The 20955-nt window shown below is 40.6% G+C and overlaps 1 protein-coding gene across 1 annotated transcript in view; it reads right to left on the minus strand.

Annotated features, from left to right (window-relative positions):
- Positions 1 to 686: 686 nt before the first annotated feature.
- snorc (secondary ossification center associated regulator of chondrocyte maturation) overlaps positions 687 to 20955 on the minus strand; it is a 66400-nt gene continuing 46131 nt past the window's right edge. The window contains exons 2-3 of the mRNA XM_067253720.1: positions 939 to 1103; positions 687 to 821 (exon numbers count right to left, since the gene is read on the minus strand). Of these exons, the coding sequence (XP_067109821.1) occupies positions 712 to 821; positions 939 to 1103 (275 nt within the window). The 3' untranslated portion in view covers positions 687 to 711. The remainder of the gene's footprint in view (positions 822 to 938; positions 1104 to 20955) is intronic.

The following is a 20955-nucleotide window of genomic DNA, read 5'->3' on the forward strand; positions in this document are numbered from 1 at the left end:
ATGTAAATAGAAAGGGATAAAATTGTTAATATACAGATAAAAAAAACATGTAAATGCTACTATTAGAAAAATCCTTATGGATAAAGGTAACTTTAGTACAGGGGGTGAATTATTTCATTGACGACAATCTCAATCAAATGTACCATCAGAAATTATGATAAAATTACCATGGTGGTCAATATAATAACAAGAGCACAAATCCTAGTCCCACAACAAACAAACAAAGGCAAGACACAAAGAAATAATGATGGCATAGGTAGAAAAACAACAGTTTGATAGTTTGAAGTATAAACTATAGAAGTTTACAAATAAGTACGTAAGCCTAACCCTAACCCTAATAATCCTAGTACATCGACATGCTATAATTTAGAACTGGAGAAACCTGCCAGTCTTTAACACAGCACCATTGCCAACTAGTGGACAGGTGTGCCAAACAGTATAATTAAATTAATCTGAACCTCTTTATGAAACACTTCTTGGCCAAAAAGACCTGCCACCTCCACACAGCATTCAGATGGAGGATATGGATATATGGACATAGGTTACTAATGGTTACTTTGATGTAGAGATATAGAAAGTTGGAGCAAGGGAGAGAAAAAGAGACAGAGAGAGAACAGAAAAAGAAAAGAAGAGCAGTTTGAGAAATTTAGCACATAAGAGAATATACACAGAAATATTTAGAAGAAGGAAGAGATAGAGGATGTTAAGTGCCTAGGAGGCAGTGAACTTCCTGAGTGTGATAACAATGAGGGCCAGTAGGACGGAGGCCCCCAGGAACACCGCGATGACGATGGCTGTGATGGCCCCGGGGCCAAGAACACCTGTACACAACAACACTGACTTGACATACATTGTTCACACCATGAGAAAACATTAGAACGTCTTGGGGTCAGAATGCTATTCTACCAAGCATGCTCATGATTGAAAACAGCTCTTACCCTCATCATCTTCCACGGGCGGGGAGTTTGTTGTGTCCTCATACTCATAGGTAAAGGCTCGCTCCGTTATGTCCTGGAAAGGGTCCTTTGTGGCAACATCGTAGGCCCCCCCCCCGGACATGTCGTGGTTGTCCCCATTGAGAGTTGGTGCAGGGTCAATAGTCTCTGTGGAATATCAAACATTTACAAATGCAAGGCTCATAGACAGCACTAGACATGATGTCTAAGTAGTGACAACCAATGGAGGGAAATAAAATGTTGTTTTTTTTGTGTCAAGAGAGGGAGCTGCTTTGCTGATGATCGTAATTGTCTATTTGCCGATGAAAACACAGTTGGGGGAAAACTGACCTGAATCTTAAGAAGAAAAAGAACAATGAAAAAGAGAGAGATGCTTATTAAGAATCTTGGAGGCTTAACCCCCTGTCTTAACCCTTGTGTTATCTTCGGGTCATTCTGACCCATCAGTCATTGTGACCCACCTTCGTATTGCGACAAATTTACCTCATACAAAAACAAAGTGAAGCATTTTCTTTTAACATGCTGTCTCAGACCCCCCACATTGGAATGGTTAAAAGAAAATCATTTTTATTTGTTTTTGTATTGGGTAAAATTGGGTTAACACAACGATGGTTCGTTATGAACCTTTGGGTCATGTGACCCGAAGGCAGCACGAGGGTTAAACCAGAGGTGACGAGTCTCGGTGTAATCCTGGACTCAGATTTGAATTTCAACTCTCACATTAATAAAGTGACCAAAACAGCTTTCGTTCACCTGAGGAATATAGCAAAGGTACGACCATTCATAAACCAAAATGATGCAGAGAAGTTAATTCATGCTTTTATATCCAGCCGGCTGGACTACTGTAACGCACTTTTCACTGGTCTTCCCAAGAAAACCACTGAAAGACTACAGCTCATTCAAAATTCTGCAGCTAGATTATTAACCAAAACTAAAAGGAGAGAACACATTAGTCCTGTCCTAGCTACTTTACACTGGCTCCCTGTTACCTTCAGAATTGACTTTAAGGTCCTTTTCCTCACATACAAAGCTCTACACGGACAAGGACCTAGCTACATTGCTAACTCCTTTATAAACTACACACCAGCTAGAAAACTGCGATCATCAAATGCAGGCCTATTAGAGGTCACCAGAAGCAGTCATAAGAAGATTGGTGATTCGGCCTTTGTCAATTACGCCCCAAAACTATGGAACAAATTACCCATAAATATTAGGGAAGCAAACACTCTAGACATTTTTAAAAGACAGCTTAAAACCTACCTTTTTACCGAAGCATTTAAGTAATTTTATCTAAAATTTTTATCTCAAAAAGTTTTCCTACTTTTAAAGTTGTTTTCTCTCTTAAACAGAGATCTTATTGGGATTTTTATTTTTGTTTGAATTGTTTATCACTTGTATTATTGTTTTTATTGATTTTATGTAAAGCACCTTGAGCTACAATTCTTGTATGAAATGTGCTATATAAATAAAGTCTTACTTACTTACTTACTTACTTACTTACTTACATACAAAGCTCTACACGGACAAGGACCTAGCTACATTGCTAACTCCTTTATAAACTACACACCAGCTAGAACACTGCGATCATCAAATGCAGGCCTTTTAGAGGTCACCAGAAGCAGTCATAAGAAGATTGGTGATTCGGCCTTTGTCAATTACGCCCTAAAACTATGGAACAAATTACCCATAAATATTAGGGAAGCAAACACTCTAGACATTTTTAAAAGACAGCTTAAAACCTACCTTTTTACCGAAGCATTTAAGTAATTTTATCTCAAAAGGGTTTTCCTACTTTTAAAGTTGTTTTCTGTCTTGAACAGAGATCTTATTGGGATTTTTATTTTTGTTTGAATTGTTTATCACTTGTATTATTGTTTTTATTGATTTTATGTAAAGCACCTTGAGCTACAATTCTTGTATGAAATGTGCTATATAAATAAAGTCTTACTTACTTACTTACAATCCTTTACTTATCTCACAATGGTGACACAAACACACGAGTGCCAGGAGCGGTGATGCACATACACGCATGCAAGCGGTGACCACTGAAGAAATTATTTCTCTGCCTTTTTCCCATCTCGTCCTCAAGAGTGCCCAGGGACCCAGTTCAAGTGTTCACCTCATGTCCTGGCCAGGGACATGGGCAGGACAACTATTTGTTTGGTTATGCATGTTTTTCCATTGGGTTTCTTTGCAGAGGAAACCCATGTGAGCACGGAGAGAACATGTAAACTCCACACAACTTAGCACTGCCACACATATCACACCATCATTTTAGTCGTGGAAACATGACCTCCTTTCTCTTTTGTCTTTCAGTCTCACTTCCCAGGAGTTTGAAACAGTTCAGAAGAGAGTTCTGGGATATGACCAAATGGACAAGAACATGGCTGGCTGTGGATATCAGAGGAAAGGAGGGTAGGTCACAGCTGGCTGCAAAGCTCAATGCCATCAAATGGAAAAGTGAAAATTGGTCTTGATTACCACAGGAAAAACTAAATGTCCCCACACACAAGCCTATCCATTCACTCACCCCTCACCCCACTGATGCCTCAAACACATACCAAACCAAATATATATACACCGAGCTTGTTCATGATAGCTCCTACATATTTACTTTGCAGCTGCTCCAGATACCACCTAACTCCAAACCACCCATTTTTAAACGTGAAACGTATAAGGAAAATCAAAAACGTGAAAGAAATCTAGTGGTCAACAATATAAAAAATACTGATTTGATTCTCTGTGGAAACTCAGAACTCTTATTCTAGATAGAAAGTAATCATTCTGCTAGAAAGTAATCATTCTATTTCTGAAAGCTCAGAACCCTGACATCACCTCATCATTGTATTATAATCACATTCCCATTCACCCAGTATGTATGACTAGACTATTTACCAGTGGACTATTAACTACAAGGTGACTATATGAGTACTGGGGGGTATTCCAGAAAGCGGGTTTGCGACATAACCGGGTAAGTTAACTCTCCAGCTGACACACAATGTTGCAGCAACCTACTGGCAATGTTGCTACAACGCTGGCTGTCATATGAGGAGTTAACTTACCCGGGTTTGTCGCATAACCTGCTTTCTGGAATACCCCCCTGGGCATTTCTGATGTTGCTGTGGTGTTGACTGTGTAGCATGGAGCTTCCTGTTCTAAGGCAGGCAGCAGGTACAGGGCCTGGGCCCTTGGCCAGCTCTACCATCAATGAAGCCTTCAGCCCTGGCCACAAAAGCCTGCTTGTGCAGCCATGGAGGGCGGAGTGTTTGAGCGGGTGGCTGGCTCCAACCAGTAACAAGCGGAAAGGCCCAAACCCTGCTACGACCATGCACTGGAAGTCAAGAAGGCTTGTTTATTAAACAGTCTCTGTATGGAGAGATTATGCTTTCTGGCCCACTTAATTTAATTTTGACGAAAAGAAACAAGAAACATCATGATGTTTTTTCCAATGCTGTTTGTTTGTTTGTCCCCTTTTCAAGGTTGAACTAGTTTTTTGACCATTACCATTACCAAGTGGAAAATACTGGTTTGTCAGAATCAGTGTTCATTTCAATTGCTGAGGTTCCATTGAGGTTTGTATTTCGAATAGTTCAGTATCAATTACTATATTTTAAACATTCTATCTATTACCACTGTATCCCCTTCATAAACATCCAACATTAAGAGACGGCTGAGGCAGCCTTCATTTCCATGTCTGCTTTTTATATATCAAAAGAATGATAACTTTCTATCTAGAATAAGTCAGTCTCAATTAATTTGAAAAAGGAGATGTATTTAAAATGTACATCTCCTTAGTTCTTACCAGTGTATCCCCTTACTAACCCTAACCTAACATGAAGAGACACCTGGGTCAGCCATCTTACCATTGTCTGCTACTGTACAGACACACCAGTTCACCTTAAATCACAAGACGTTTGTTTGTGGCTTTGACCTGTCTAGTCAGGGTTTCACACTGAACAGATGGATGACAGAATGGGCAATTGTGGGGTTGTGTGTCCTCATCTAACCTCAGCCCATATTATGTTTGATAATTGCATGCACCATCAGCACAAACAACATCAATCCCACCACCGACGTCATGTGGAACAAAAAAAGTGAGTGGAGAGAGATTTACACCAGACAAGCAATAGAACTCAAGAATAATTAATAGATCAAATACACAAACTCTCTCTAAGGTCAGAGTACATCTTTTTATAGTGAATTCAAAGATAATAGAACAAAACACAATCAACAAAATAGACAAATCACAGACAATTCTTCTCCTGCCACGGGGCCCACACACTCCCCTTGCTAGGCTATGACCGGAACTCGGCATGCTGACAAAATGATGACCTGTCCTCCACAACTGTCTTTACGTTTTTAAAGTAAATGAATTAGGAAAATGACAATGATTGATATGATGTATGATTGTGATTAACGTAGATAAATAGCAAATCCTTAAATATCTCTGACAGTGACTGAAAGGATCTGCAGAGCCTGCAAAAAAACGAAATGTACCCAGAGATTAGAGAACACAATGGATAGAAGGTGTTGCTTTTTCCTGCTACCATGCCCTGAAAACCCTGTAGTGCCTTTCAAAACATGGCTTTGGATGTTCAATAATTACCTGCTAGTAGTCAATGCAACAGAAGGTGATTGACCAGAGCCCAGGAAGAGAGCTGTCCTCGTATACTGCCTTCGGAAAGAAGTGGACACCTTTGATGCTGCAGTGGTTGCATTTAAGGGACGTTTCACAGCCACATGGTTGTGGAGCGCCAATATTTTTTTTAAAGAGTGCAAGGTCCACAAAGAGGCAGATATTAAATCTATTACTTTGTATCTAACATAGTAAATATGATGAAGGATCAGCTTATTGAACATAGCTCTACAGACCTTGCTAAGAGAACAGCTGTTGATTGAGCCTATAGTCATGAGCTCAACATTTGGGGGGGTCAGATGGCTGAGCTGTTAGAGAATCGGGCTATTAATCAGAAGCTTTCCGGTTCGTTTCTGGCCATGCAAAATGACATGGTCATTGGGCAAGGCACTTCACCCTACTTGCCTCGAGGGAATGTCCCAGTCGCTCTGGATAAGAGCGTCTGCTAAATGACTAAATCTAAATTTGATAGCCAATTCCCTGGCTTGAATACATCCACTGCAAACATTTATCATATTCTCATATATATTAGTGCATCTAAACCAGCCAAGATTACACATTTGTGTGGCAGATACTATACTAAAGAAAATTCCTGCATCATTACAGTTTGTATGATTTTAAATTGTCATTTCATTATCACGGCAAAGAATTACACTGCACTAAACTGTATGTAAAGTACAAAAAAGTTGAAATAACAAAAGCTGTTATTATTACTTATGAACGAATAGCATTCACATCTTACTAAACCCAGCAGTCAAGCGAAAGTGAATGAGGCCTATTCAGGGCTCCAGACTAACTTTTTCCCTTGGTTGCACTGGTGCGCCTAACTTTTTTATTTAGGTGCACCAGCACAAAATTTAGGTGCACCCAAATTTTTCCTTGCGTCGCCACAATTTCAAGGTCACCTTTTTATCACGCTCCATATACATTCATATATTTTATATGAATGTATATGAATGTTATATTAATGACCTTAAACAAGAATAAGGTGTAGGTAAATATTGGTTTTATTTGACGCACAATTAAACTGTATATAAAAATATTTTAAGTGCTTCACTGAGCTGCCAAACTAAAACATTGCAAGCAAAATTAAAAATTAAAAAATTGAAAGTGCTACTGTTTAACCCTCGTGCTGCCTTCGGGTCACATGACCCAAAGGTTCATAACGAACCATCATTGTGTTTACCCAATTTTACCCAATACAAAAACAAATAAAAATAATTTTCTTTTAACCATTCCAATGTGGGGGGTCTGAGACAGCCCGACAGTTAAAAGAAAATGCTTCACTTTGTTTTTGTATGAGGTAAATTTGTCGCAATACGACGGTGGGTCACAATGACTGATGGGCCAGAATGACCCGAAGATAACACAAGAGTTAAAAGTGCTTCCCTGAACTGAGACCTAACATTTCATGGCTCAAAGTCTTATAGCGGGTCCCTCCTTGCTGTCGCATGCCCTTCAGATGGCCAACACCTGTAATTTGGCTTTCTTGCCCTTTGGCCTTGGCTAAACCAGCTTGCCACACTCTCCCTAGCATCAACATCCTAGCTCCATGGGTTAGCTCCATGGCCCAGCTCCGTAACTCAGGGGTGGGCAATTAATTTTGACAAGGTGCCACATGAGAAACCTGAAATGTGTTGGAGGGCCGCATCAACGATAACTTGAACTTAATTTTGCTCACTATTCATTTTCCCCCATTGTAAAAAGCAGTAAAGTATATATTTTGATTAGCTGCTACTGGTTATCAGAAGAATAAGGATATTCTGTAAATATTTAGGCCTATAGAAATATTTTACATGTTGGTCAACTAGGAAAAGACTATCGAAGTAACAGTAAAAACTAATATAATCATTACATCAGTGTTTCATTTTATTCACCAACACTGAAAAGTTGTTTTGCAGTATGTTAAAGATATGCAATTGATCAACTTTATACAAAAAGCAATACTTTTTTGCAGTTCATTTTGTTATGTGAGAGGAATCCAGTGGGCTTGAACAAGTGCATCGAAATCTGGGCTGAATGTCTGAGGTGGATATGCGAAGGACAGCTGACAGGTGATGATCCGAGTGTGCAATTTAACTAGCAAACTATCAGCCCGCGCCCACTGAAGTTCTTATTATGTCCGCGTTAGTTTTTTTCTTGAGTGCCGTTGAGTGATTCTTTAGTGCCGATTCAAATTGTAATCCTTCAACACAGCGACCTGTTCTCCAAAACTAAGAACACAGCTTTGACTTTGACCTCAATAAACAGATACTTAGAAGTCCATGTCTTGTTAAAAACTCTACATTCTGTATCAACCTTTCGTTTTTCATTTTCAAGGGCTAACCACCTAACGCTGCGTTCACACTGCAGCGGAGCGGGCGGCGCAGGGCGTCGGCTTCCAATTAATTTAAAATGAAACCAGGTGTTGACGCTCGCGTAGGGCATTGTGGGAAGGCGAGCGGAGCGTTGCAAGTTGGATTTTCTCAACTTTATGGAAATGAGGAGCGTGAAAACGCTAGCGTTGGCCAATCGGATTGGTTTCTTGTTTCTTGTAACGTAGCAACTGTTCGTCATGGTAAACATTTCTAGGTTTGACAATTTCAAGATGGAGGAGAAACTTTTCGTATGTGTCTGCACACCCAGTTCTGTTCAGAACAAAGTTACTAATGTGACGAGCTTGAATTTAAAGAATACATTAAACTAATAATGCATGGTGCATGGTTGCCGATGTCGTCATTGTTCCTAGTGTGTTTTTATAGCCTACTTTTAAATTCAGTCTCGTCCCATTACGTGACTGTTCTGTGCCACTGCTAGCTCTCTAGCCCAGCCTACAAACGACTGGTTGAGTGACCGGTGGCGTAACATGTATTCTACTGTAATCTTGCACTAGTAAAATCTTGCACTTACATAAATGTTGTGTAAAAGTGGTATTTTGATCGATATTGTGAGTACATGAACCCAAATCCGCACGCTTGGCCATGACTACAACAGTGACCTTAGAGAACTACAACTCTGTATTAACTATTCTAACACGCCCCGAGCGTGGTGTACTGTGGGAAGGCGAGCGATGCAGAGCGTTAAAAAACGCTGCAGTGTGAACGCAGCGTAACAGTGCGTTCACACTGCAGCGGAGCGGGCGGTGCCGGCTTCCAATTAATTTTCAATGAAACCAGGCGTTGACGCTCGCATAGGGCATTGTAGGAAGGCGAGCGGAGCAGAGCAGAGCGTTGCAAGTTGGATTTTCTCAACTTCATGTAAATGAGGAGCGTGAAAACGCTAGTGTTGGCCAATCGGATTGGTTTCTTGTTTCTTGTAACGTAGCAACCGTTGGTCATGATAAACATTTCTAGGTTTCACAATTTCAAGATGGAGGAGAAACTTTTCGTATGTGTCTGCACACCCAGTTCTGTTCAGAACAAAGTTACTAATGTGACGAGCCTGAATTTAAAGATTACATTAAACTAATAATGCATGGTGCATGGTTGCCGATGTCGTCATTGTTCCTAGTGTGTTTTTATAGCCTACTTTTAAATTCAGTCTCGTCACATTAGGTGACTGTTCTGTGCCACTGCTAGCTCGCTAGCCCAGCCTACAAACGACTGGTTGAGTGACCGGTGGCGTAACATGTATTCTACTGTAATCTTGAACTAGTAAAATCTTGCACTTACATAAATGTTGTGTAAAAGTGGTATTTTGATCGATATTGTGAGTACATGAACCCAAATCTGCACGCTTGGCCATGACTACAACAGTGACCTTAGAGAACTACAACTCTGTATTAACTTGTCTAACACGCCCCAGAGCGTGGTGTACTGTGGGAAGGCGAGCGATGCAGAGCGTTAAAAAACGCTGCAGTGTGAACGCAGCGTAACTCTCCTGTCGGTGAGGTTGCGCAAGCGCACATATGTAAATTGCCTGATCACTAGTGTTTCAGGACTACATATTTACAACCGCTCAACACATTTATTTATTTTTAATTTTAGATTTACCTCACGCGGGCCGGATTGGAACAGCGTGTGGGCCGGTTGTGGCCCTGCGGGCCGTACAATGCCCAGGTCTGCCATAACTGATTCTCTGGTGCTCAGGTCGTAATTTCAATCACACAGCACGGAGCAGTGTAGGCCTACAGGAATATCTGGACCACAGCCAATCAGAGGCAAAGACCCGCCCCATCTCTGTCTCTGATTAGTTTAGACCACGATATGATCCAACCATGAGTGCGAGTTCTGTCAAAGAAGAAACAAACGCTTCGTTCCTGGAGAGGCAGGATGCGAGGAGGTTAGGTGCACCGGTGCGACCTAGTAAACATTTTTGTCACACCCGTACAAATGTTGGTCGCACTCTAGAGCCCTGCCTATGCAGGTCACATGAAAAATTATCCAAAGACTCGTGTCCGAATGAACGATTCCTTCACCTCCCGACCGTGTCTTCGGGTAAAAGATTCGTTCATCTGCCGACCGTGTCTTCGGGTAAAGGATTTGTTCATCTGCCAACTGAGTCTTCGGGTAAACAATTTGTTCATCTGCCGACCTTGTCTTAAAGATGCTGTAAAGTGGAATTGAAAATGAGTTTTAAGTTCATCACACCGCAGAAGAATGTGTTGTTTAACTACCCATCCAAATTCGAAGAAAAAAAAAAACTACAAGTATGTTAAATTAGGCTTTGAAATTGTGAAAAAATCTGCAGTCTTCTCTGCTTGAGACTGGGGGGGCGTGTCGCCTGAAGAAGCTGAAGCTCCGCCCCCTCGAATTTATTGAATTTAGCAACAACAGCAACACTAGCTAAATCAATTGCACATATCAGAACAGACCTACCTGCAGTCTCTGAGAGTGTCTTTTATGTGTTAATTACTTTGTCTTTGCATCAGACCAGCAGAGTAACACAATGCAACCGTCTGTGATCTGACGTAGATAGGTCGCTGTAACGTACATAGGTCGGGTTTTTGCTCCGCGTATACAAAACCTGAGCTGCTTTGCACATACTTTCAGGAACTCATGGAATTTTCTTTACGGCATCTTTAATTACAAGTGATAATTGTCCACATCTCCATGGACCTCTCTTGGACCCTCAACACCTCATCCCTGGTAAAACAAAAGCACACCAGCGTCTCTTCTTCCTGAGGAGACTGAAGAAGGCCCATCTGTCTCCTCAGATTCTAGAGAACTTCTACCGCTGTACCATAGAGAGCATCCTTACGAACTGCATCTCAGTGTGGTATGGCAGCTGCTCTGTCGCGGACCGCAAATCACTGCAGAGGGTGGTGAAACTGCCCAACGCATCACCGGTTCCTCACTCCCTACCATTGAGGCTGTCCAGAGCAAGAGATGTCTGCGGAGGGCACACAGCATCGAAATGGACAGCTCTCACCCCAGCCACAGACTGTTTGCCCTACTCCCCTCTGGGAGGCGCTACAGGGTCCTCCGTTCCCGAACCAGCAGGTTCAGGAACAGCTTCATTCCTACGGCTGTCACTCTACTAAACTCCACGGGGATAGCCCCCCACCCCCACCTCCACCAGTGACTGTACTTCCCCCCTCCACCCTGGCTTGACTGGCATCACGCACTCCTGCAGCACTGAACATTGCACTTATACTACTACAACATTGCACCTGCACTTTGGATACTTATTTACACTTCTTATTCATTGCTGCTATTCTTGTCCCAATTGCTGTTTGTATTTACTGTCTATTTGTGTCTATTTGTTCAGTTATTGCACTTTACACATGCCATGCTCTGCACTTTTTGCTGTTTTTCCACTTCTGGTTAGATGCTAAACTGCATTTTGTTGCCTCAGTACTGTACTCTGTGCAATGACAATAAAGTTGAATCTAATCTAATCAGTATTGGTCACCACAATAGGACATTTTGTATGTTCATCCAAGTTAAACACAAAGTATGAGTTTCCTATTATTAATTTTTTTAGTCAGACACAAATAGCTCAGGTTATGTGACTTTGTCTTAATTGACTCATTGGGTGTGCTTTGCCTTCGGCAAGGGCACAACCTTTGTTCTCTCACATATATATTATTATTGGGTGTGCTTTGCCTTCGGCAAGGGCACAACCTTTGTTCTCTCACATATATATTATTGGGTGTGCTTTGCCTTCGGCAAGGGCACCACCTTTGTTCTCTCACATATATATTATTATTATTTTTTGTAAATAATAATAAAAGGACGTTTAAGTCATAGAGATTAGGTCAATTTTTACACCGGTCTGCCAAATGTATTCGTTTTGATTCAACGATGAGGCTGCCTCTTGCAGGGGAAATGAGAAGACATCATATTTCATTCTACACTTCACTCGTATTTTCAGTTGTAAATGAGCAGCAAAAAAAAGATTCTTTTAAATCTATGTGATCTTTATAAATAAGAAGTAGGCCCTATGCATTTTTATATAAAATATACAGACCCCTGTGCAACCGACGCAAGCAAGCACACCCTACAATTTCCCCAGAAATTGTACCCTCTCTAGTTGGGTGTGCTTTGTCTTCGGCAAGGGCACAACCTTTGTTCTCTCACATATATATTATTATTATTATTATTATTCTTTTTGCCCCCCTAAAACTCAGTCAATATTTGGCCTACATAGACAATGTAGGTGTCAAAAGTTTCGTCTTGGTAGGGATTGAGTTGCTTCTATTGGAACTTACGTTCCGTTGCATGGTTTAGGCTGAAGTTAAGTTTTTGTGCCGAAAAGTGAAGCTAACAGTGGCTAATTTGTTAGCCACAGTCACTGACGTTACTAACGTCACTACGTCACTAACGTCACGAAAACACGCGTGACTACCTTTGGCAAAACATTCGTTTCGCATCTGTTAACTTGGGGGATTGCTAGGCTAACTATAGCTTTACTGCAAGGCAGCTGCAGAAACGCCACAAGAAAAGAGGCCAGGGTGATAACTATTTACTCATTTTACTTTGTGATATGACACACAATTGTGATGTGTAATGTACAATATAAGCTGATATTATTAAGGAAGTACATCTACTTTCGGAAACAGTAGTCTACTATTTCACTGAAGTATTAGCATCATGACATTAGCCTGTGTTGCCCGGGCAACACATACTACAGTGGTCTATGATGTAGCGTTATCTGTTTTCAATCGTTAAAATAAACATTCCTCACATATACATTTTCGTTGTAGGATTTATTCTGACATTAGTAAACGATTTGTTGGTGAAATTACCATTACCTGTCGTTTCAAACCAGTGTAGCTCACTGCAACGCTGTAGCTTACGCGAGACACACTACCAAAACATCTACACTACACAGCTGTTTAGGAAGTCAAACAGCGACAGAACATGTTCGGCACTCTCCTTACTTAAATCAAAAGTCTATCTAACTACTAACCTGAACTTCATTGCCACAGCCTAAACGTTGTCAATCTGTTCATGAAAATAATTAACTTCAGCCTAAACCGTACAACGGAACGTTAAATCCAATTCAACCAACGCAATCGCTACCAAGACGAACACAGCAGTAGTCTAGTACTGTACCGTAGTAGTACAATTTACCGGGGCAGCTTCTCCACACAGGGCTATATCGCATTTTGCGTTGTTACTGACAATGATCGCTACCAGTGAGCTTTTTATGAATGAGCGATTTTCCACTAAATAAATGTCAAGCTTATTTACGTTTTGGGGGGCATATTTTCAGTTAGCAGATGGTACTGTTTGAATCGCGATTCCATCTTCTACTACCGGGTAACGTCGTAGAATAATCTTCAAAGGGGGTTCTTTATTAATGAATGAATGCAATGAGTAGGCTAAATGCCTGAAAATATCATGAGAAGGGAAAAACTTAAAATGTCGTGTAAGTCATAGAGATTAGGTCAATTTTTACACCGGTCTGCCAAATTTATTCGTTTTGATTCAACGATGAGAATCAGAATCAGAAAGGGATTTATTCGCCATGAAAGTTTGCACAGACAAGGAATTTGCTTTGGCAGGAAGGTGCATACAATAAACATATACCTAAAATTTAAATATGTGGACTAACTATACTAAGGGTACATAAACTAGCAGTACTAAGTGGGATAAATATAAGTTGCCGTAAATTACAATATAAAAATACAAAAATACAAATATTACAAAAAATACAAATGTACAAGATACCATGTTATGGTGCAGTGCAAAAGCAGAGTGTTTTAGGCAATAAGTCATTTGAGTCAGTGTGGTCCCTTGGCCTTGTTGAAGAGGCCAACAGCGGAAGGGAAGAAACTGTTTTTGTGGCGTGAGGTATTGGTCCTGATAGACCGCAGCCTTCTGCCGGAGGGGAGTGACTGAAACAGGGAGTGTCCAGGGTGGGAGGAGTCGGCCACAATCTTCCTCGCTCGCCTCAGGGTCCTCGAGGTGTGCAGGTCCTCGAGGGTAGGCAGATTGCAGCCAATCACCTTCTCAGCAGTACGGATGATACGCTGCAGTCTGCTCTTGTCCTTGGCAGTGGCAGCAGCGTACCAGACGGTGATGGAGGAGGTGAGGATGGACTCAATGATGGCTGAGTAGAAGTGCACCATCATTGTCTTTGGCAGGTTGAACTTCTTCAGCTGCCGAAGGAAGTACATCCTCTGTTGTGCTTTCTTGATGAGGGAGCTGATGTTCAGTTCCCACTTGAGGTCCTGGGAGAGGATAGTGCCCAGGAAGCGGAAGGACTCCACAGTGTTGACTGGGGAGTCACACAGGGTGATGGGGGTGAGTGGGGCTGTGTTCCTCCTGAAGTCCACAACCATCTCCACTGTCTTAAGAGCATTGAGCTCTAAGTTGTTCTGGCTGCACCAGGTCACCAGGTTGGCCGCTTCCCACCTATAATCAGACTCGTCTCCACCAGAGATGAGCCCAATAAGGGTGGTGTCGTCCGCAAACTTCAGGAGTTTGACGGACGGATGACTGGAGGTCATCAGGTCATCAAAACTTAAAATGACGTTTAAGTCATAGAGATTAGGTCAATTTTTACACCGGTCTGCCAAATTTACTCCTTTTGATTCAACGATGAGGCTGCCTCTTGCAGGGGAAATGAGAAGACATCTATTTCATTCTACACTTCACTCGTATTTTCAGTTGTAAACGAGCAGCAAAAAAAATGCTTTTAAATCTATGTAATTTTTATAAATAATAAGTATGCATTTTTATATAAAATACAGAAATATCAGTTGTAAAAATGTCATTCAAAAACTTACAATTTCCCCAGAAATTGTACCCTCTCTAGTTTTACTTTGAAACACTTTTCAGCAGTGGCAAATACTTTGCGGTAATGGCCACTAGGTGGCAGCTGCGCAGGGCTGGTGTCGTTATTTTTTAAACCTGCTGCAGAGGGAGAAACGGCGAACATTTAGCTCTGAAAGAAACAAAAGGAAATAATATTTCTTATTATATATATCTGAACTGTGATTTATTGTGTCTTTTCTTTTGATGGTGGTGTCGGAAAAAACCTTAATCTGTTTATATAGCTGTACTGTGGGACTGTGTGGTGGACTGTGCGAGAGACAGCGTGGGTGCGACGGAGGAGCGGTGTATTCCAGTCTACCAGCCGTAGAGAGAGACAGCGTGGTGGACAGCGGACTAGACTCAGGCCTGAGTTTGGATTTCCAATTCCATTGTTTCACTAGTAAGGTCTTTACTTTCTGTGGATTCGGGGAGTCAGGTGGCTGAGTGGTGAGGGAATCGGGCTAGTAATCCAAAGGTTGCCAGTTCGATTCCCGGTCAAGCCAACTGACGTTGTGTCCTTGGGCAAGGCACTTCACCCTACTTGCCTCGGGGGAATGTCCCTGTACTTACTGTAAGTCGCTCTGGATAAGAGCGTCTGCTAAATGACTAAATGTAAATGTAACGTTTCGGATACATTTTGTTATTTTTATAGACTGAGCTCAAACAGGTACTGGGTTGTGCACAACTAAATCAATAAATAAAAAACTTAAAAGGTTGTTTCTGGGCAGAACATATTTTATTACTATATGTGTTTTGGGATGGGAAATGTAATATGCATTGTTGAATATTTTCAATAATACTATTTTCTCTTGAAGAGAGTTATGTGTTTGTGTTTTCATTCTCTGTGTGAAGTCAATAATCATCTACAGCCAAAGACAAATAAGTTATTAAATAAATTTGATTTCTATCTTATCTTTATCTCTCGAACCAGGACATTACTAAAGTTAATGAAGTAGTAATCCCAGACCTTTAGGCTACTTTGTTGCCGAGCAGATGCCACGTTCTTAAGGTCAATGGCTACATCTCCAAGGCAAAAGCTTGTTGCTAGGTCCATAAAACCGTTTATTTACCTCTGCGAACTTTCAGGAGGTATATAAACGGTATTATTAACTTTTGAGAACGTCTTCTGGACCAATAGGAACAGCGTATTGGTCCAATTATTACACTAGTATATAAGAAACTAAATCATCACACATTCAACCTACGCTAGATACAGGATATGTTAGCATTACTAATAACTGTTAGCGACAAAATCATTGTTTTTCTGAAACTGAGCCGGAACACGGCTCCTTTTTTCGCTGAACTGCCCCCGGGAGTGCAAAGTCATTCCCTAATTTACCGACGTGCTTCTGTGGAGGGAAAAGTCTGCTTTGCGTTGAGTGCAAACTAGGAATGATACTTGCGTCGTTGACAAAGTCAATTGCGCTGGGTGCAAGATAGGGCCCCATAATGTCAATTGGTTACTGGTGTGTTGTATCATGTATGTCTGATACTTTATTAACATTTATGTATTACATTAACTTATACATAACGCAATATTGTGAAGCAGAGCTAGAAATGGCTATGCTAGCTACCGATACTGTACCAACTGTACCATACTGTACATACCAAACAGTAGCCTAATGAGGAATATATTGTTCCACTTAACGTTTAACCTTCGACTGTTGAAGTAAATGGGACTTGTTAAACGTTTTTTTATTCATCAGCCCACTTACAATTTACCACATTAGCAACACTTATTTGTAGTACTTGACGCACGTTGAATCTAACCATTATCACCAGCAACAGCTGGTGATAATGGTTAGCTCAAAAAAGACAAGAAAGGAGTTTGGTAAATAGAACAGAATATACAAGGCAACCAACTGCATTCAATAAAACATTTTATTGTACAATATGTCAAGTGTTCTTCCACTCCTTTTGTTTGTAGTAATATGGTGATTGCTATGCAAACTAGCCATTTTATCTAGTTGTGCTAGATAGTGAGTGGACCTGAAATTCCTGCCAAGCGTTGAGAGTTATCTGGACGATAGGGGACCCCTTAATCTGCAATTCATTGTTGCTATCTCTAATCAGATGTACTATAGGCTAATAAGAGAAGACTAACGTTGTATGCCAACGAACACCAATAACTAGAACTAATTTGACAGACTATAAACCAACGGACTTCTGGTTTTGATACATGTGCTCTCTAGCTAGCTACAGTAAAAGTGTTGCTTACGTTAGATACTAGACCTACAGTCTAGCTCTAACTGCATTTAGAATCTAACAAGCTATTATCTTACAATACATTTTATCTAAAGCTGGCTATATGAAATACTACTAATAACAATTGATATGTGGTGGTAGAAATATAAAATAATGCAGGATTTTCATCAATTTACCAGCTAACTTGCTTAGGAGACATAGTAACTTAAACTTAACACTTATCGTTTTATTCGGTGTGTGAAAAAACAAAGAGAAAGCAGGCGATCTGCTGGTCCAATTTATGAGCGGGCAGAGCGGCCCACCGGGAATTCTCCCGATGGCCACTCCGGGCCTGAGCCCAGTATTCAAACAAAACTGTGCATCTTTTAAAAAGTCAAAGTATAAAAAGCTAAATGAAAATTCAAAGTACAATATTTGTGTCCAAGATGCTACAAGTATAAAACAGCAGACAATACTCGAGTACTAATTATAGCCTAATTAAAAACGTATCATTACAGTCCACAAAAGACCCATGATCACCCATCTTTTTTAGGAAAGCATAAGGCAACAGTTGTGTGCTTTGCAGCTAAACATTTCACAAACGATACGTGAGAGTAAGTGGATTTTATAGGACTGCTTAGCAAATCATATAAATGATCGATCTCCCAACTGGCACTGTATTATTGTGTGTTGTAGGCCTAACGTAAGGTCGGCAAAGCAGCGACCATCAGTAAACGTTATGGATACAAACAAGAGTTTATATTATATATTAAGCTGTTCTTGTCTTTACTAAAATCAAATCTAATAATCTTTAAACTGAAGACACAGTTGGGAGGCGAATGGTACTTTTGTTCGGGTATGAGTCTTTGGATAATTTTTCACGCGACCTCCATAGGCTCAGTACTGGTAGAGGAAATTGAAACCAAGAGAAATCACAACTGTGAGTTTGGATCCGAGTCTATGGATCCGAGTCTTTGGATCATCTTTCATTGTTTAGCCACAACACGGACATATGACGTGGCGCGGTTGGTGCCCTTTGCTGGTAGTGCAGGAGGGTTAATTAATGGATTCACTTTGGAAAATGCCGCCCCCATCTTCATGCCGCCCTAGGCGGCTGCCTATGTCACCTATAGGAAGGACCGGCCCTTATAATCAAATGTTAGTGTGATAATGAATAATTTCAAATCAAAAATTGAAATGAACGAATGACTCAAAAAAAGATTTGTTCCTAATAAACGAGGTTCAAAAAACCAAGTCCGTAAAATGATCCGAAATTTCCATCACTACACAAAACTCTCACCAACACCAAACACCAAGTCAACTGACATTATGATCACCAGCGCGCATCACGGACATGGGCACTATTCTTACCACTTGGTCCGGTTCCTTAAAGGTAAATATGTTTTTGTTAAAGAAGCACATATTTATTTTCTTGCAGATTAATGACACCCTGGACATCTTAATACATTTTGTGTAGCAGTGGGGGCCCAGTGAGAAGACATCTAGTGGGTGAGTCTGGTTGTTTTGATTATATGGATTGAAAATGGTGAGAATAGGAGTTAAGGGGGTCCCATGCCTGTCTTCGCCTGGGGCCCCCAAATAACTAAATCCGTCCCGGCCTGTTACAATCTAATGTGACAAAAGTCATATTTAAGTATTTTTTATATACAGTACATATTTGACTGTGTGCTACATTGCATGACATGGTGATGAAGAGTAGCCTACATTGTTTATATTTAACTTTCACCTCATACATACATGTCTTGATATGTGCAGTGATTAGCATTTTCGCGACACTTGATAATTAGCTGTCATGATGCATTCTAGACTATGTAGGTTGAGGTTTTGTGTCTTCATAGCGTCTAGCTGACTGCAAGCTTTGAAAGGTTCTGAATAAATGTTGTTATTGCCAGGTACATTGTTCACTTGAACCATTGTTGTCTTTTGTTAATGTCTAAGATGAAACTTTATTGTACAATCTTAATTATAACTAGAGAGGGTACAATTTCTGGGGAAATTGTAGGGTGTGCTTGCTTGCGTCGGTTGCACAGATATAACTGATATTTCTGTATTTTATATAAAAATGCATACTTATTATTTATAAAGATTACATAGATTTAAAAGCATTTTTTTTTGCTGCTCATTTACAACTGAAAATACGAGTGAAGTGTAGAATGAAATAGATGTCTTCTCATTTCCCCTGCAAGAGGCAGCCTCATCGTTGAATCAAAACGAAAAAAATTGGCAGACCGGTGTCAAAATTGACCTAATCTCTATCACTTAAACGTCCTTTTAAGTTTTTCCCCTCTCGTGATATTTTCATGCATTTAGCCTACTCATTGCATTCATTCATTAATAAAGAACCCCCTTTGAAGATTATTCTACGACGTTACCGGTGTTGTGTCCCTACTGGTTTCCGAACTAACTTGTTTCCCAGCGGTGCGTGCACCTATCAGTCTGCCTCTATCACCAGATTCGTCACAAATTCACAAACATATTACTGGCTATTTTCAAGTCGGATCTCATATTTGCTGCGGCGAATATGAAAGTAAAAGCTGCGTACGCACTACATTACCATTAACGACAAAATAAATGGAGACAAAATAAAACATTTGCAGGCTCGCATGAAGTGGGATTCGATCGCGCTAGAGCAAAACACGTAATACACCAAAGGCCATTGCTTTACACCACAAGCTATTCTAGCTCATGGAAATTACTCAAATCAGGTACATACTTACTAACCATCTTGGCCTTCAGGTAGCATTTTGATTTGGCTTCTTCTGGAACAACTGGTTACCATAGACACTACCCGAATGTAGGCTACTAATAACATATTTGGGGTTTGTTCCGAGGCAATAGCCGTATTTACCCCGACATCAAAGCTCCTTCTGACACCACATATAAAAAATTCATACTAACGTTGCTGCTATCCCAGACAATACGATCAAAAGACGCGTAACACAACATGGAAACATTCGTTTCCTATGCGATTTCGTGTAAGAAATTGGCTGAGTGTTTCTTCGCTATATCTTTTGAAATCAATTCATTTCATAATTTTATATTCTGAACAAATGTAATGATTACTACATTACAGCCATTCACGCCATAGTAAATGGAAGCTAAGAAAATAAAAGATTCGAGTGGGATTGGATCCCACGAGCAAAAACACATCCATCGTTGCAATCCTTTGTATTACATCGCGAGCTACTGAAGCACATGGGTATGGAAGGAATGCAGTCACGAATTTATTAACTACGTTGGCCTTCAGGCAACATGTTGTTTTGGTTCTTCTGAATCAACTAGTTACCGTAGACACTACCCGAATGTAGGCTACTCATCACGTATTTGGAGTAGCCTGTATATGTAGTAATATTCTACCCGCAACACAGTACTGAAGGTGTCAAATTTATTTGTGACCAGCGTCCAGGAAACTTTGTGAGGTTTCTATGATACATACATTTGTATTTTATGTCAAACAAACACATTTCAAAAGATATAGCGAAGAAACACTCAGCCATAGGCTACACGAAATCGCATAGGAAACGAATGTTTCCATGTTGTGTTACGCGTATTTTGATCGTATTGTCTGGGATAGCAGCGACGTTAGTATGAATTTTTAATATGTGGTGTGGTGTCAGAAGGAGCTTTGATGTCGGGGTAAATATGGCTATTGCCTCGGAACAAACCCCAAATATGTGATTAGTAGCCTACATTCGGGTAGTGTCTATGGTAACCAGTTGTTCCAGAAGAAGCCAAATCAAAATGTTACCTGAAGGCCAAGATGGTTAGTAAGTACGTAACTGATTTGAGTAATTTCCATGAGCTAGAATAGCTCGTGGTGTAAAGCAATGGCCTTTGGTGTATTACGTGTTTTGCTGTAGCACGATCGAATCCCACTTCATGCGAGCCTGCAAATGTTTTATTTTGTCTCCATTTATTTTGTCGTTAATGGTAATGTAGTGCGTACGCAACTTATACTTTCATATTCACCGCA

The sequence above is a fragment of the Osmerus mordax genome, chromosome 16 (assembly GCF_038355195.1).
Source record: "Osmerus mordax isolate fOsmMor3 chromosome 16, fOsmMor3.pri, whole genome shotgun sequence".
In the NCBI taxonomy this organism is placed as follows: domain Eukaryota; kingdom Metazoa; phylum Chordata; class Actinopteri; order Osmeriformes; family Osmeridae; genus Osmerus; species Osmerus mordax.